The sequence below is a fragment of the Pelophylax lessonae genome (assembly GCF_965119305.1).
Source record: "Pelophylax lessonae genome assembly, chromosome: 6".
Classification (NCBI taxonomy): Eukaryota; Metazoa; Chordata; class Amphibia; order Anura; family Ranidae; genus Pelophylax; species Pelophylax lessonae.
This window is the reverse complement of record NC_138773.1, coordinates 178,241,961-178,259,367: the sequence shown is the minus strand read 5'-3', so window position 1 is coordinate 178,259,367 and position 17,407 is coordinate 178,241,961. Positions and strand designations below refer to the sequence as shown.

Below are 17,407 nucleotides of genomic sequence, written 5' to 3'. Positions count from 1 at the left end.
GTGGGGACAGTATCAGCTACTGTATGTCTTCCCTCCTCTCAAGTTGCTGCCGAAACTTCTTCGCAGGATAGAGGTGGAGGGAATTCCAGTTATCCTGGTAGCTCCGGACTGGCCTCGTCGACCCAGGTACGCCGACTTGGTCAGGCTGGTCGCGGACGCTCCTTGGAGACTTCCTCTCAGGGAGGATCTGCGGTCTCAGGGACCGATCTTCCATCCTGCTTTACAATCGCTGGCTTTAACGGCCTGGCTTTTGAGACTCAGGTGCTGAAGGACAAGGGATTGTCAACTTCAGTTATTCCTACTTTAATTAAAGCAAGGAAAGCAACTTACAGAAAAGTCTATCATCGCACATGGAAGTCTTATATCGCGTGGTGTGAATCCCTTGGATTTCCTCCACGTGCCTATTCGGTGACCCGAATCTTGGCTTTTCTGCAACAGGGGGTTGAGCAGAAGCTGGCCTTGAGTACTGTCAAGGGTCAGGTTTCAGCGTTAGCAATTTTCTTTCAGAAACCTTTGGCTACCCATTCCTTGGTGCGGAATTTCATCCAGGGGGTGCGGCACCTGGCTCCGCCAGTGCACGCGCCCTTACCGCCCTGGGATCTTAATTTGGTGTTGTCGGTTCTTCAGAAACCTCCCTTTGAAAATATCAGGGAGATTCCCTTGCTTACGTTATCCCAGAAGGTGGCCTTCATGGTGGCCATTACTTCTGCACGCAGGGTGTCAGAACTGGCAGCATTATCCTGTCGTTCTCCATATCTGGTGGTTCATAGGGATAAGGTGGTTCTTCGTCCGAATCCATCCTTCCTTCCTAAGGTGGTTTCAGAGTTTCATCTGAATGAAGATATTGTGCTACCTTCCTTGTGTCCTAAGCCCAGTCATCCTCGGGAGTTTGCGTTACATTCCTTGGATGTGGTTCGGGCAATCAGGGTATACTTGAAAACTACGGACTCGTTTCGTAAAACGGATTCACTTTTTGTGATCACGGATGGCCCCAAAAAGGGGTTGCCTGCATCTGCCGCGACTATCTCCAGATGGATCAGACAGACGGTGGTACAGGCTTATTCTATTAAGGGTCGGAATCCTCCGTTCCCTGTTAAGGCGCACTCCACTCGGGCGCTTAGTGCTTCCTGGGCCTTCTGCCATCAGGCGTCAGTGGTCCAGGTTTGAAAGGCGGCTACCTGGTCGTCGGTTCATACCTTTACAAAATTTTATAAAGTTGATGTGTTGGCATCGGCGGATGCCTCTTTTGGCCGCAAGGTTTTGCAGGTCGCAATTTGAGGAGACCGTTGGTCTACCTCGAGGGTTTTTTTCTGTTGGGTTTTCAGTTGAGTCTCATCCTTTGGTTTGATGAGCCTTTAAGACTTCTAGTCGGCACCGGTTGGGCCTTCTGTATTTAAATTTTGATTTCTGTTATCCCACCCCTCATTTGTGGCACTGCTTTGGGACGTCCCAATTTGATATTAATCAAGAGGACTGCGTCTGTCAATGAGCGACAGAGAAAAATGGATTTTTGTAAAATCTTACCGTAAAATCCTTTTCTCTTAAGCTCATTGACAGACGCAGTACCCGCCCCTCTACTTTTGAGTTGGGTTGGGTTAAATTCTCTGACACTGCTTTGTGACATAACTAACATCCTGTAGCAGAGAGAGAGAGAGGATATACCCTCTGGGACTGCCCCTAAGGTGTGGCCAGAAAGTTTTCCTTCTGCCTACTCCTGTAGAGGGCAGTATAACCCAATTTGATATTAATCAAGAGGACTGCGTCTGTCAATGAGCTTAAGAGAAAAGGATTTTACGGTAAGATTTTACAAAAATCCATTTTTTCATACACGTACATGGTATAGCAGGCACATATCAAGAATACACAATGTTGGGCTTACATACTCTTTTCAAGGCTGAACTTTAGGCAAGTGATTTCCTTTCATTTTGCTTTGAATAATAAAAATTGATTATTTAGCATCTTTAGTTTGTGCTGCTTGTATACAGTTAAGTTCCGCTTTAAAAACTCAGGGCATTCAAGTCACATGGGCCTCGTTCTAGATACAGCCTAAGCAAAAGTCTTTCTTTCAAAAATCTAATTGGATTGTTAGACTGTACACTTGTGCCATGAGATCAAAGAAACATCCCTCTGTGAGATTCTCTGTGAGAGTTATGGGCCCCATGATGGCCTCCTTTCAGACTGTTCCATTCACCCAATTCATTCAAGGCCTCTCCAATACATCTTGTTAACATAAAACATGCCCCTCTCCTTGACCCATCCTATGCTCCTTTCCAGCCAAGCAACAAAATCCCTACCTTGGTGGATGCCCAGCCTCGACAGTAGAGAAGATGTTTTTCTACCATACCACTGGAAGGTGATAACAGCTACCTGACTCTCGTGGTGGGAGGAGTGTTCCATCCTCTCATAGCTCAGGATACTTGGTTATCAGAGGAAGCCAAGCTCCACATCAACATCTTTAAGCTCAGAGCGATAAAAATGCCTTTCTACCACCTCTTATTCGGAGACACCCAATCAGAGTGCAATAAGACAATACCATGCCTGTGGCCTAGAGGAATCACCAAGGGGGTACCAGGAGTCGTGCAGCCTTGAAGGAAGCAATCCTGATCATCTAGTCGATGGGAAAATACACTGTATAGCGATCTCTGCTGTCCACATCCCAGGAGTACACAATTGGAAGGTGGATTACTTCAGTCATCACTGCCTGGATCAAGAAGAATGGACCCTTCAGTCCGACATCTTTAACTTGATGTGTCAAAGATAAGGGACTCAGGACATGGATATCATAACCTCTGGGTTCAACAAGTTACCTCTGTGGCCAGGACCAAGGATCCTCTAGCACTGGCATCTCATTCTATAATTATTCCCTGGACTCAGTTCCGGCTAGTCTATGCCTTTCCTCCAGTGCAAATTCTGCTTGACTGCTCCAAACATGTCAGACCTCTTGTCTCAAGCCTCCCTATTCCATCCTGCTTCTCAGTCATTGCTTTTTAAAGGCATTGGCTGTTGTAGCCCTTGAGACACAGAGGGGTCTCTGAGTCTGTAGTTTTCACATTGCTTAATCCTAGGAAAGATCCATCATCATACCTAGAAATCGTTTTGCCTGGTGTGAACACTTAAGTCACAAAGATGACTCCGTGTCTCGCATTCTTCTCCTCTTCTGTGCTTTGCATGGCATTAAGCATTCTTAAGGGACATGTTTGTGCCCTGTTCATTCTTTCCCAAAAACCTTTTGGCTCAACTTTCCCTTGTAAAAAAAAAAAAGAAATATTTTATTCATGTTGTTTCTTGGATCAAACCACACTTACAGCACCCTGTGCTTCTTCAGACTTCAATTTGCTTCTTTCTGCATTGCAGAAATCTCACGACAATAGAAATCACATTGTTTTCAATGGCGCCCGTTCACATCTTTGCAACTCAGCATGACGCATGTTTAAAAAAGTTTCCTGTGCTACTTTGGTTTGATTCCAGTGTGATTTTTGGCCCCATAGAAGATGCAAACCACAGAAAAGGTGCACTAACTACATAACCGCACTTAATCTTCTCAAAATCTGATCATAGCAGTGTGAACCTAGCCTAAAGCTGGCCATACAGGGTTCAAATCTCAGTTGGTTCAGCAGGGACTGGCCAATATCCCAACAATGTATGGGAAGGCTGATTGAAGTCAATCTATTGTTCGACTTGGGTACAACCAGCATGTCAGATTTTCAGGATGCAATTATTGCCAGAGGCTATGTTCTCCTGGCAGGGGGGGCTTGCTGTGACCCATGCAATCCGAGTTTTATAATTTTACTACCCTTTTAATGAATAGTGTACATTGTCCTACCAATACTTTCCTTACAGTTTTAGGTTTTTTTTTTTAATATGTTTTTTTTTTTTTTTTTATTGCATAGATCACAAATGATCCTGAAAAAAGAATGTCTGTTTTAAGTCATCACTTTGTGAGACATCCAGCAAAGCACTACGAGTCATCATATGAAACAATTACAAGTGTTCCAGGTATGTAAAATTTTTAAAAACTGTTTAAAAGTGCTGCGCTATATATAAACTGTTATAAAGGGACATATATCAAAATTAAAGTATATCAAACAAATGTGTATCATATAAAACATATCCAAATTCACCAGCTAAACGGTGTGCATAGATAAACATTGTAAAAATAATCCATATGTAACATCAAAGAAAAGTGAAAAAATGTCCAAACAAAGTTTAAAGACCTGAGTGAATTGAACTTCAATATTGATAGAAGAAAAGTCTTGTAATCCAATCAGAAAACCCTGGTGTGTGAGCCGCTACCGATAAGGGATATTATTATTATTATTATTATACAGGATTTATATAGCGCCAACAGTTTGCGCAGCGCTTTACAATGTGAAGGAAGACAATACAGTTACAATACAGTTCAAAACAGGAGGAACTAGAGGGCCCTGCTCGTTAGAGCTTACAATCTAGAAGGGAGGGTCAAGTGAAACAAAAGGCAATAACCGTGGGGGATGGGTTGATGGAGAAAAAGGAGGTACATTTGTTAGGGGTTGGTAGGATAGGCTTCTCTGAAAAGGAGGGTTTTCAGAGATCGCCTAAAAGCTAATAGGGTGGGAGATAATCGGACAGATAAGGGTAAGGAGTTCCATAGGATTGGAGAGGCTCTGGAAAAGTCCTGGAGGCGAGCATGGGAGGAGGTGATGAGTGAGCTAGAGAGCAGGAGGTTTTGAGAGGAACGAAGAGAGCGATTAGGTTGGTATTTTGAGATGAGGCTGGTGATGTAGCTGGGGGCTAGGCTGTGGATTGCTTTGTAAGATGTTGTAAGTATTTTGAATTTAATTCGTTGGGTGAGCGGAAGCCAGTGGAGGGCTTGACAGAGAGGAGCAGCGGACACTGAACGATTGGTGAGGTGGATGAGTCTGGCGGCAGCATTCATGATGGATAGTGATGTCGCGAACCTAAAATTCGCCGTTCGCGAACGGCGAACGCGAACATCGGCAAATGTTCGCGAACCGGCGAACCGGGCGAACCGCCATAGACTTCAATAGGCAGGCGAATTTTAAAACACACAGGGACTCTTTCTGGCCACAATAGTGATGGAAAAGTTGTTTCAAGGGGACTAACACCTGGACTGTGGCATGCCGGAGAGGGATCACGCAAAAAAAAGTTCTTAAAAATTATAATTTTTTGATAGAGAGCCAATTATTGGAAAAATGAAAAAAAAAATAAAAATAAAAAATTTCTTTGGATTTAGCATCTGGGGGGTCTAAAAAGTGTACCTGTCAAGTTTCAGCTCTGTAGCATGTCCAGAACCCCTAAAAAACAGCATTTTTCTTATATTTTCAGGAATATGGCTTCTCTGCGGCTGGCTTTTTCTCTTGCAGGCATTTAGCGGGCATTTTTTTAGGCAGGCATGTCATTTTTTGTATTTAGTGTCTGGGGGGTCTAAAAAGTGTACCTGTCAAGTTTCAGCTCTGTAGCATGTCCAGAACCCCTAAAAAACAGCATTTTTCTTATATTTTCAGGAATATGGCTTCTCTGCGGCTGGCTTTTTCTCTTGCAGGCATTTAGCGGGCATTTTTTTAGGCAGGCATGTCATTTTTTGTATTTAGTGTCTGGGGGGTCTAAAAAGTGTACCTGTCAAGTTTCAGCTCTGTAGCATGTCCAGAACCCCTAAAAAACAGCATTTTTCTTATATTTTCAGGAATGCGGCTTCTCTGCGGGTGGCTTTTTCTCTTGCAGGCATTTGGCGGGCATTTTTTTAGGCAGGCATGTCATTTTTTGTATTTAGTGTCTGGAGGGTCTAAAAAGTGTACCTGTCAAGTTTCAGCTCTGTAGCATGTCCAGAACCCCTAAAAAACAGCATTTTTCTTATATTTTCAGGAATATGGCTTCTCTGCGGCTGGCTTTTTTTCTTGCAGGCATTTAGCGGGCATTTTTTTAGGCAGGCATGTCATTTTTTGTATTCAGTGTCTGGGGGGTCTAAAAAGTGTACCTGTCAAGTTTCAGCTCTGTAGCATGTCCAGAACCCCTAAAAAACAGCATTTTTATTATATTTTCAGGAATACGGCTTCTCTGTGGCTGGCTTTTTCTCTTGCAGGCATTTAGCGGGCATTTTTTTAGGCAGGCATGTCACTTTTTGTATTTAGTGTCTGGGGGGTCTAAAAAGTGTACCTGTCAAGTTTCAGCTCTGTAGCATGTCCAGAACCCCTAAAAAACAGCATTTTTCTTATATTTTCAGGAATATGGCTTCTCTGCGGCCGTCTTTTTCTCTTGCAGGCATTTAGCGGGCATTTTTTTAGGCAGGCATGTCATTTTTTGTATTTAGTGTCTGGGGGGTCTAAAAAGTGTACCTGTCAAGTTTCAGCTCTGTAGCATGTCCAGAACCCCTAAAAAACAGCATTTTTCTTATATTTTCAGGAATACGGCTTCTCTGCGGCTGGCTTTTTCTCTTGCAGGCATTTAGCGGGCATTTTTTTAGGCAGGCATGTCATTTTTTGTATTTAGTGTCTGGAGGGTCTAAAAAGTGTACCTGTCAAGTTTCAGCTCTGTAGCATGTCCAGAACCCCTAAAAAACAGCATTTTTCTTATATTTTCAGGAATATGGCTTCTCTGCGGCTGGCTTTTTCTCTTGCAGGCATTTAGCGGGCATTTTTTTAGGCAGGCATGTCATTTTTTGTATTTAGTGTCTGGAGGGTCTAAAAAGTGTACCTGTCAAGTTTCAGCTCTGTAGCATGTCCAGAACCCCTAAAAAACAGCATTTTTCTTATATTTTCAGGAATATGGCTTCTCTGCGGCTGGCTTTTTCTCTTGCAGGCATTTAGCGGGCATTTTTTTAGGCAGGCATGTCATTTTTTGTATTTAGTGTCTGGAGGGTCTAAAAAGTGTACCTGTCAAGTTTCAGCTCTGTAGCATGTCCAGAACCCCTAAAAAACAGCATTTTTATTATATTTTCAGTAATATGGCTTCTCTGCGGCTGGCTTTTTCTCTTGCAGGCATTTAGCGGGCATTTTTTTAGGCAGGCATGTCATTTTTTGTATTTAGTGTCTGGGGGGTCTAAAAAGTGTACCTGTCAAGTTTCAGCTCTGTAGCATGTCCAGAACCCCTAAAAAACAGCATTTTTCTTATATTTTCAGGAATACGGCTTCTCTGCGGCTGGCTTTTTCTCTTGCAGGCATTTAGCGGGCATTTTTTTAGGCAGGCATGTCATTTTTTGTATTTAGTGTCTGGGGGGTCTAAAAAGTGTACCTGTCAAGTTTCAGCTTTGTAGCATGTCCAGAACCCCTAAAAACAGAATTTTTCTTATATTTTCAGGAATATGGCTTCTCTGCGGCTGGCTTTTTCTCTTGCAGGCATTTAGCGGGCATTTTTTTAGGCAGGCATGTCATTTTTTGTATTTAGTGTCTGGGGGGTCTAAAAAGTGTACCTGTCAAGTTTCAGCTCTGTAGTATGTCCAGAACCCCCAAAAAACAGCATTTTTCTTATAATTTTTAGTAGAAAACTAATGCAGTGTCTTTCCAGCTGTCTTTTTTTCTTTCTGGCAAGCTGAAATATGATATGCCAAGGCAAACATGCCTATCAGTTGAGCTATGACACAGACAACACTGCACACATGGGGAAATATGTAAAACAAAAAACAGGAAAAGGAAATTAGGTGACGGTCACAAAACATGATATTGTGATTGGCCAAATAAAAAGTCGCCTCGCGATGAGGTCGCGCCAAAGTCGCGCTAAGTCGCGCCAAAGTCGCACTGGAAGCGACGCTACTTTAGTGGTAGCGGCAGTGTAAACCAGCACTAAAACATCCAGTGTGTGAATACGATCAGGTATGATGTTTTATCGGTCAAGTAGTGTAAGGGTTACGCCCGTCGCCCGCTTCACAGTGACAGACCAAACTCCCCGTTTAACAGTCAGTCAGTCCATTTGCACAACCGCAAACTCCCCATTTGCACAAGGTTGGATACCAAGCTAGCCATGTCCCGTTCCTTGTCCTCACTGACATCATTGAAGGTCTCTTCCTCCACCCAGCCACGTACAACACCAAGGGTCCCCGAAAGGTGAGAACAAGCCCCCTGGGACGCCTGCTGTGGCTGGTATTCCACCTCCTCAAAGCCACCTTCCTCCTCTGACTTCTCTTCTTCAGACTCCTCTCTCTGCGTTGCCACAGGTCCAGCAATTGACAACGACAAGGCTGCTTCTGGTGGTGATGGGGACCACAACTCTTCCTCTTCATGCTCATCTACAGCCTGATCCAGTACTCTTCGCAGGGCACGCTCCAGAAAAAACGCATATGGGATGAGGTCGATGATGTTGCCTTGGGTTCGACTGACCACCAGGGTTGTCACCTCCGCAAAAGGACGCATGAGCCTACAGCCATTGTTCATGAGCATTCAGTAACGCGGCCAAAAAATACCCAGCTCCGCAGAAAGAATGAAAGAAAATGAATGTTTTTTCTATGAAAAATTATCCTGCGGATCGCTTTTGGTCTGTACACAATGAAGCAACGACCTTATCATCTGGGGTGTGCCAACACAATCCTAGAGGTGATCGCTTCATTGTGATACGCAAGCCCCTTCACCACGACAAGGTAACGATCACGAAGGGATCGTTAAGATATATCAGATATTACTGAGTCCATACAATCTGGTAAGCGCTCCTATATCCCTTATCGGTGGCGGCTCACACACCAGGGTGTTCTGATTGGATTAACAAGGCTTTTCTTCTATCAATATTGAAGTTCAATTCACTCATGTCTCTACTTTTGTTTCGACATTTTTTCACTTTTTTTCTTTTTTATGTCACATGTGGATTATTTTTACAATGTTTATCTATGCACACTGTTTAGTTGGTGCATTTGGATATGTATTATATAATACACATTTGTTTGATATACTTTTATTTTTGATATAGGTCACTGTATAACACAGTTCCTTTATAGCACGGCACTTTTTATCTGTTTTTACTGCTAGACAATTGTATGTCAAATTGTAGTGCTTGCAGCCATTTTAATTTTAAGTCTATAGCGTACTATTTTTTATTTTATTTTTTTAGAGAAATATATATGTAAAATGTCTACATGTCCAGTAAAATATTTCCAGTGAATCTGTCTGGATTAATTTTCCAACCTAATGTAAAATGAGTAGTGAGCTAAGCCGTTTGAATCATTACCTTTAGTGTACAGGTACAGTAAAAAGTGCTTCTGAGCTGTGTTCTGCTAAAGAATTGTTTAATTAAACATAATAGGCAAAAACCGCCATTTGCGGATATTGGCTATTGATTAACTTCAGAGATAAAACTATAATACTGCCACTCTAGAAGACTCTGGTCTGGCCGCATCTTGAGTATGCTGTGCAGTTCTGGTCACCAGTCCTCAGGAGGGGAGACCTGTACAGATAATCAGGGCACTGATCGTCAGTGCCCTGATAATACGTGCAGGCCCAACAGTGCCAAGCAGTGATGCCAATCTGTGCCCAGCACTGATGTCAATATATGCCAGTCAGTGCCACCTATTAATGCCAGCTCATCAGTGCCATCTATTAATGCCCATCACAGCTGTATATTAATGCCACCTCAATGCCACTGCGTCAGTGCCCTTTAGTGCCATCTAATTAGTGCCCATCTGTGCTGCCTCATCAGTGCAGCCTATCAGTTCCTTATCCATGCAGCCTCATCAGTGCACTTCAGTGAAGGAGGAAAAAAAATCACTTATTTACAACATTTTCTGACACATAAAAACTTTTTTCTCTTACGTCCTCCGACAGTCACCGCCTCTTCATATTCGTCACATATGGGGTATTAGACTTTGCTCCGAAGGAGTAGCTAGGCAACAGAATATGTTAACAATAAAGCTTTAACATATCCCACCCTCAAGGGGTGGTCCCCTCAGTCAATACCCTCCTACTTCCTGCAACCATATCTCAGTTTTAATGTCTAGCTTGTCAGGAGTGGCTGGCTCTCTCTGTGCTGGGACTTTTTGTCCCAGACTCTTTCTTCTTTTTAATATTTTGTTTGAGTTTTCTCTCTACCTTTACTTAGCTGTTATTTTTGTCAGCATTAGTTAGTTCTTCGGACGAAGAGGATCATGCGGACTGGGTCTCGGGCTGATCCCCCTGGTCGCAGGTCGTGGGTCAGTGGCTTCCCAGTCTGCCATCGAGCGTTCAGCCAGGTAACGCTCCTGGCACAGTGAACGACCCATCCCTGTTCGGTGCAGGGATGATTGGTGAGGTGGCTACCTCACCGGACGCTGTGCGGTTTCTTAACCTCCATTATGTGCGTCTTGAATTGCGACTCTCCCTGCCTCATGTGCAGCGGCTTGTTCGCCTGTGCGGGTTCCCCACGCCATGTGAGGTAAGTGTATTTATGTGGGGACCTGTCTGTCTGGGGGGGTCTCAGTCTGGGACTGTGTAACCTGCCTTTAATCACACTGCTTGTCTCCCTATCTCTCGGCTGCATGCTGTGGGCTGCAAGGGGGGGGGGAGCTGTATGACACTGTGTGTGTCAGGCTGGGCAGTGTGAGGAGCTGTGTGCTGTGGGGCATGTTTTTTCTTGGCATGTTGGGGCATATACAGCGATCGCTGCGGCGATCTAACATGTATCCTTATATTGGGATGTAATGTGTGTGTTTTTTATGCACTGTGGAGCGGCGTTTTCGGCGCCAAACGACGCCATTTTACCGGCGCCCGCTCCGGCCGCATGGTTTACATGCACGGCGGCCATTTTCTTGTAGCCTCCATAGGCTTACATAGAGCGCCCTGGCAGCATCACTTCCTCTCTCCTGGAACACCGATCGAGGCAGCAGCAGCAGCGGGGTCTCCTCAGGTTTTATCCTTCTGTTCTTGTTATCCATTGCCTGTACTCAGTTTGTATATTCCCTGTGGGGGTCTCATTGTGCCTGAGTGTGGTGCGGTGGGCTGCGTTTGCCGCGCTTGCTAAAAGGGGGCAGTTAACCCTTGGTTGTCTGGCATTACAGGGGCAATGGATTCTCAGGAGGGCAAGTTTCCTACAGTATTGGTGGAAAGCCAGGGGACCGCTGTTTCCCCCCCAGGGGGGGATTTAGCCACTATTGTGGCTGGCCTTGCTGCCCAGGTGCAAATGCTGGTGGCTGCTCAATCTACTAAACGGCCCAGAGTTGCTCTGTCCTCTGATTCTGAGGGTGAAGGTGATGGGGCTGTTCTGGCAGGGACCCCCCTATCGGGGTCCCGCTCCTCTCTTGATCTAGTGGGGTCTGAGGTAGAGGCTGAAGTTGAGGGGGTTGATAATTCTCCCCCTGGCTCGCCTGAAGAGCTTGCAATCATGGATGAGTTGATTGCTTCCATTAAGCAGACGCTACGTTTGCAGGACGAAGTGTGTCCCCCCGCTGCTTTGGCGGCTTATGGGACGCAGAGAAAACGCAGGACGCCGCAGGTTTTTCCCTGCAATGCTGATTTTCAGCGCGCTGTTAAGGATCAATGGCGCGATCTGCGCAAGCCTTTTGCGGTACCAAGTAAATTCAAGCTGCGTTATCCTTTCTCGCCTGCCACTGATGAATGGTGGTGTGTGCCTCCGCCAGTGGATCATGCAATTGCGGTTTTGAACAAAGCCACTGCGATTCCTGCAGAGGGTTCCCCTGTTTTCCGTGATGCCACGGATAGGAGACTGGAGTCTCTTGCCCGTCATACTTATTCTGTTACGGGCTCTATGCTTAAGGCTCTGTTTGCTTCTCTCATGGCGGCCCAGGCGATCGCAAGTTGGACGCAGATGCTTAGGCGCGTCCTAGTGGCCGATTCGGCCTCGGCGGCGACCCTGGATATGGTGGATCAGATCCACCAGGGTGTCATGTATCTGTGTGATGCGGACCTGGACCTGATTCCGTTGGCTGCACGTGTGCACAGCGTGGCGGTGTTGTCTCGCCGCCTGGTTTGGTTGAAATGTTGGTCGGTGGACCAATCTTCACGTAAGACCTTAGCCAATCTACCTTATGATGGGTCTCGCCTTTTTGGGGAGTCCCTGGATGTGTTGATTAAGGGTATCACCGGGGGTAAGAGCACTCTCTTGCCCCATTTCCCCAAGGCTAAGGGGGCTTCTGGGAAGAAGCATGCAAATTTTCGGCCCCCTCAGGGGTCCTTTCGTGCCTTTCGGCCGCACTACAAGGGCAAGCCGTTCAAAGGCCAAGGCTCTCAGAAGAAGCCCTGGTCTGGGAAACAGAAGTCCGGCCAATCCGGACCTGCTGCCCATAACAGTTCGGCCTGAAGGGGCGCCCTCACCCAGTTTTGGGGTGGGGGGACGCTTGTTCGGTTTTCTTCAGCCCTGGTTGGCCCGTGTGCGGGACAGATGGGTTCTGGAAATCGTTCGATCTGGTTACAAGATCGAGTTTCTCTCTCGGCCGGGGAGCAGATTTTTTCCCTCAAATCTTCAACTGTCTCCAGAGCGACTGCGGGATCTGCACCTGGCGGTGCGGGACCTGAGGGCTCAGGGAGTGGTGGTTCCGGTGCCTCATCGGGACAGATTTCGGGGGTTTTATTCCAATCTGTTCACCGTGCCCAGGAAGGAGGGCAAGGTTCGTCCGATTCTGGACTTAAAAGGCTCTGAACCGCTCTGTGCGGGTTCGCAAGTTCCGCATGGAATCCCTGCGCTCGGTGGTGGCTGCCCTGGTTCCGGGGGAATTCATGGCCTCCATCGATTTGAAGGATGCGTACCTTCACATCCCCATATTCGAGGGTCATCAGAGATACCTTCGATTTGCCATTGCGGAGGATCACTACCAGTTCGTGGCGTTGCCCTTTGGTCTCGCCTCGGCTCCGCGGGTCTTCACCAAGGTGCTTGCACCGGTTCTGGCATTATTGAGGGCCCAGGGCATTTCTGTCCTGGGGTATCTGGACGACATTCTGGTTCGGTCTGCGACCAGACAGGGTCTGGAGAAGGACCTGTCTGTCACAATGCAAACTCTGCAGGAGTTTGGTTGGACGATAAATGTTCCAAAGTCGACACTGAGTCCGTCGGTTCGTCTCCCCTATCTGGGAATGATACTGGACTCGGTGCAGGCGAAGGTCTTCCTGCCGGAAGACAAACTCAGGACTCTTCAGGAGGAAGTCAGGTCCCTCAGGGACGTTCCACACTCGTCTCTGCGGACGTGTATGAGATGTCTGGGATTGATGGTCTCGGCCTTCGAGGCGATTCCTTTTGCGCAGTTTCACACGCGGGGTCTCCAAGCGGAGGTCCTGTCCAAGTGGGACGGGCGACCTCAATCTCTGGATCTTCAGATCTCGTTGAGTCATCGCACCAGGGAAAACCTTCTGTGGTGGCTCCAGTCCCCGTTGGTGTCCGGGGGCAAGTCGTTTCGTCCGATCTCGTGGACGATAATCACCACGGATGCCAGCCTGTCGGGCTGGGGTGGTGTTCTGGGCGTTCTGTCCGCCCAGGGGACCTGGTCGGAGGGGGAGTCTTCCCTCCCGATCAACATTCTGGAATTGCGTGCGATAAGGCTCTGTCTTCATCGCTGGACGGACCGGCTGCAGGGCTGCCCGGTTCGGGTGCAGACGGACAATGCCACGGCGGTGGCCTACATCAACCACCAAGGGGGCACCAGGAGTGCCCGAGCGGCTCGAGAAGTGGCCGACATTCTGTCTTGGGCCGAGACTCATGTCCCGGCGATAACGGCGGTTCACATTCCGGGAGTGGAGAACTGGCAGGCGGACTATCTGAGTCGCCAAACCCTGGATCAGGGGGAATGGTCTCTCCACCCGGCTGTCTTCCAGATGTTGTGCGCGAAGTGGGGTCTTCCAGATGTGGACCTGTTCGCGTCTCGCCTCAACTACAAGTTGCAGAGGTTCGTGGCAAGGACGCGCAAACCCTCGGGCAGACGCGTCGGACGCGTTAGTGGCCCCGTGGCATCAGTACAGGCTGATGTACGCGTTTCCACCGATTCAGTTGCTGTCTAGGTTCCTTCGCAGGTTACACTCGGAACGCAGCACGGTGATTCTTGTGGCACCGGACTGGCCTCGCCGGTCCTGGTACGCAGACCTCGTGAATCTGGCGGTCGACGCCCCTTGGCGTCTGCCTCTTCGAGACGATCTACTGTCTCAAGGACCGATTTACCATCCTGCTTTACAGTCGCTGGCTTTGACGGCCTGGCTGTTGAGACCGAGGTCCTGAAGGAGAAGGGTCTCTCTCCGGAGGTCGTTCATACTTTGATCAACGCGAGGAAGTCTTCCTCGGGGAAGGTTTATTGCCGTACTTGGAAGGCCTATTTTGCCTGGTGTGAGTCCAGGGGGTTTTCACCCCGCACGTACTCGGTTTCCCGTGTGCTGTCTTTCCTTCAGACGGGTGTCGATCAGCGTTTGGCGCTGGCTACGATAAAGGGTCAGGTGTCTGCGCTGGCCGTTCTGTTTCAACGTCCCGTGGCTTCCAACTCCTTGGTTGGCACTTTTATTCAGGGTGTGCGGCATCTGGTTCCTCCTAGGAGGGATCCTTTGCCCCCTTGGGACTTGAATCTCGTTCTGTCTGTGTTACAACGTGCTCCTTTTGAACAGATCAGGGAGATCTCGTTGTCTATGTTGTCCAAAAAGGTCGCCTTTTTGGTGGCGATCACTTCGGCTCGCAGAGTGTCGGAACTGGCGGCTTTGTCCTGCAAGTCTCCGTACCTGGTTGTTCATTTGGATAAGGTGGTCTTGCGACCTAATCCTTCTTTTCTGCCGAAACGAGTTTCGGAATTCCATCTTAACGAGGATATTGTTTTGCCTTCGTTGTGCACGAAGCCTAAACATCCAAAGGAGGTGAGATTGCACTCTCTGGATGTTGTTCGGGCGATAAGGGTTTACCTTAAATCGACTGAGTCTTTTCGTAGGACGGACTCCTTGTTTGTTCTTCCAGAGGGTCCTCGGAAGGGCATGGCGGCTTCGGCCTCTACCATCGCCAAATGGATCAGGCAGACCATTGAACAGGCCTATGCCTTGCAGGAGAAGGTTCCCCCTGTGCCTGTGAAGGCGCACTCTACTAGATCTCTGAGTACGTCTTGGGCCTGCCGTCATGGGGCTTCTGTAGCCCAGGTGTGTAAGGCGGCGACTTGGTCGACCGTACACACTTTCACAAAATTCTACAAAGTAGATGTTCAGGCATCGGCGGATGCTTCCTTTGGCCGCAAGGTTCTTAGTGCGGCTGTTCCATAGGGTCCCTTGTTGGGGACTCCTGGCTGTTGGGATAGTTTTTTGTATCCCCTGGTTTTTTTTTGTCTTTTCCTGGGTTGTTGCTCCTGTTGAGCACTTATTTTTGCTGTTGCCCAGCTGGTTTCCTTCCTTTGGTACGGTTCCTTTCTTTGATGTGGAGACTGCGTTGCCTTTCGGCGCGGATGCGTTTCCCACCCCTCATGTTTGCACTGCTTTGGGACGTCCCCATATGTGACGAATATGAAGAGGCGGCGACTGTCGGAGGACGTAAGAGAAAACGGAATTTTTGTAAAATCTTACCTGTAAAATTCCTTTCTCTGAGTCCTCCGACAGTCGCCGCCCCCGCCCCTCTTTTGGGGTTTGAATGTATACTCTACTGCTATTCCACTAAAACTGAGATATGGTTGCAGGAAGTAGGAGGGTATTGACTGAGGGGACCACCCCTTGAGGGTGGGATATGTTAAAGCTTTATTGTTAACATATTCTGTTGCCTAGCTACTCCTTCGGAGCAAAGTCTAATACCCCATATGTGACGAATATGAAGAGGCGGCGACTGTCGGAGGACTCAGAGAAAGGAATTTTACAGGTAAGATTTTACAAAAATTCCGTTATTTCAAATTTTCTGTCTTTTCTCTGTGAAAAAATGATAAAGATTTAATTTGGGTACAATGTTGCATGACCAGGCAATTGTCATTGAAAGTGTGACAGTGATGAAAGCTGAAAAGTATCCTGTAATAAAGCAGTTAAACAGGGTGGCAGGTTCTTTACTGTCAGAATGGGGTGGAGAGTTCTTTACTGTCAGAGCGGTGAGGTTTTAGAACTCCTTTCCACAAGCAGTAGCAGCAGTAGGGAGTGTCGCTAGTTTAAAAAAAATGTTTAGATCGGCATCTTAATGATCGCAACATACAGTGATATGGGATTAAATATTGACATACATACACTTTTATTCCTTTTTATGTTTTTTATGTTCTCTTTAGAAACGAGAAGTTAATGTCAGTCTAAATGCTGTGAGTTGCTTATTCAGTAAACATACATATTGGATCCATGGCAGATCATTTCTTTAGGATGTTGTCCCTCTCTGGATCTTAGCTTTCCATTTAATCAATAGACCATATATGCACATCCTCTCTATTCTGAATTTATATATTTATTTTTTTGCTGTCTACAAATAATGTAGCAATTTGCATTGTCTAGAACTAAAGGGATATATTTTCTATTATATCCTTCCTTTCTACGTACTGAGCAACCTAATCCATATGTCAGTGTATATCCTAAAAATACAATAATAAAAAAGGGTTGTTTTGTTTAAAAAAAAATTTTGGTTCTAAAGGGCAGTCTTCAAAGATTAACCCGTTCCTGCCACCATAGCACATACAGTGGATATAAAAAGTCTACACGCCACTGTAAAAATGTCAGGTTTCTGTGATGTAAAAATGAGAAAAAGATAAATAATTTTCAAACTTTTTCCACCTTTAATGTGACCTATAAACTGTGCAACTCAAATGAAAAACATACTGAAATCTTTTAGGGGGGAGAAGTAAAATTAAGCTAAAATAATGTGGTTGCATAAGTGTGCAAACCCTCCTATAACTGGGGATGTAGCTGTGTTTAGAATTAAGCAATCACATTCAAACTCATGTTAAATAGGAGTCAGTATACACCTGCTCTCATTTAAAGTGCCTCTGATTAACCCCAAATAAAGTTCAGCTGTTCTAGTAGGTCTTTCCTGACATTTTCTTAGTCGCATCCTACAGCAAAAGCCATGGTCCACAGAGAGCTTCCAAAGCATCAGAAGGATATCATTGTTAAAAGGTATCAGTCAGGAGAAGGGTACAAAAGAATCTCCAAGGCATTAGATATAGCATGAAATACAGTGAAGACAGTCATCATCAAGTGGAGAAAATATGAACCAACAGTGACATTACTATGAACTGGTTGTTTTTGTTTAAAAAAAAAAATAAAATTGTTCTAAAGGGCAGTCTTCAAAGATTAACCAGTTCCTGCCACCATAGCACATACAGTGGATATAAAAAGTCTACATGCCACTGTAAAAATGTCATCCTAAAAATGTTAATTCTGAACACAGCTACATTCCCAGTTATAAGAGGGTGTGCACTCTGATGCAACCACATTATTTTAGTTTTTTTATTTTTACTGAATTTTACACTTGAGTTGTACACTTTATAGGTCACATTAAAGGTGGAAAAAGTTCAGAAATGATTTATCTGTGTCTCATTTTTTTACATCACAGAAACCTGACATTTTAACAGGGATGTGTAGACTTTTTA

General features: G+C 46.2%; 1 protein-coding gene across 1 annotated transcript in view; it reads left to right on the top strand.

The window, feature by feature from the left end:
- Positions 1-17,407, top strand: part of PGAP1 (post-GPI attachment to proteins inositol deacylase 1) — a 278,399-nt gene that overhangs the window by 25,091 nt on the left and 235,901 nt on the right. Inside the window, exon 5 of the mRNA XM_082261304.1 lies at positions 3,891-3,996. Coding sequence (XP_082117430.1) covers positions 3,891-3,996 — 106 coding nt within the window. The remainder of the gene's footprint in view (positions 1-3,890; positions 3,997-17,407) is intronic.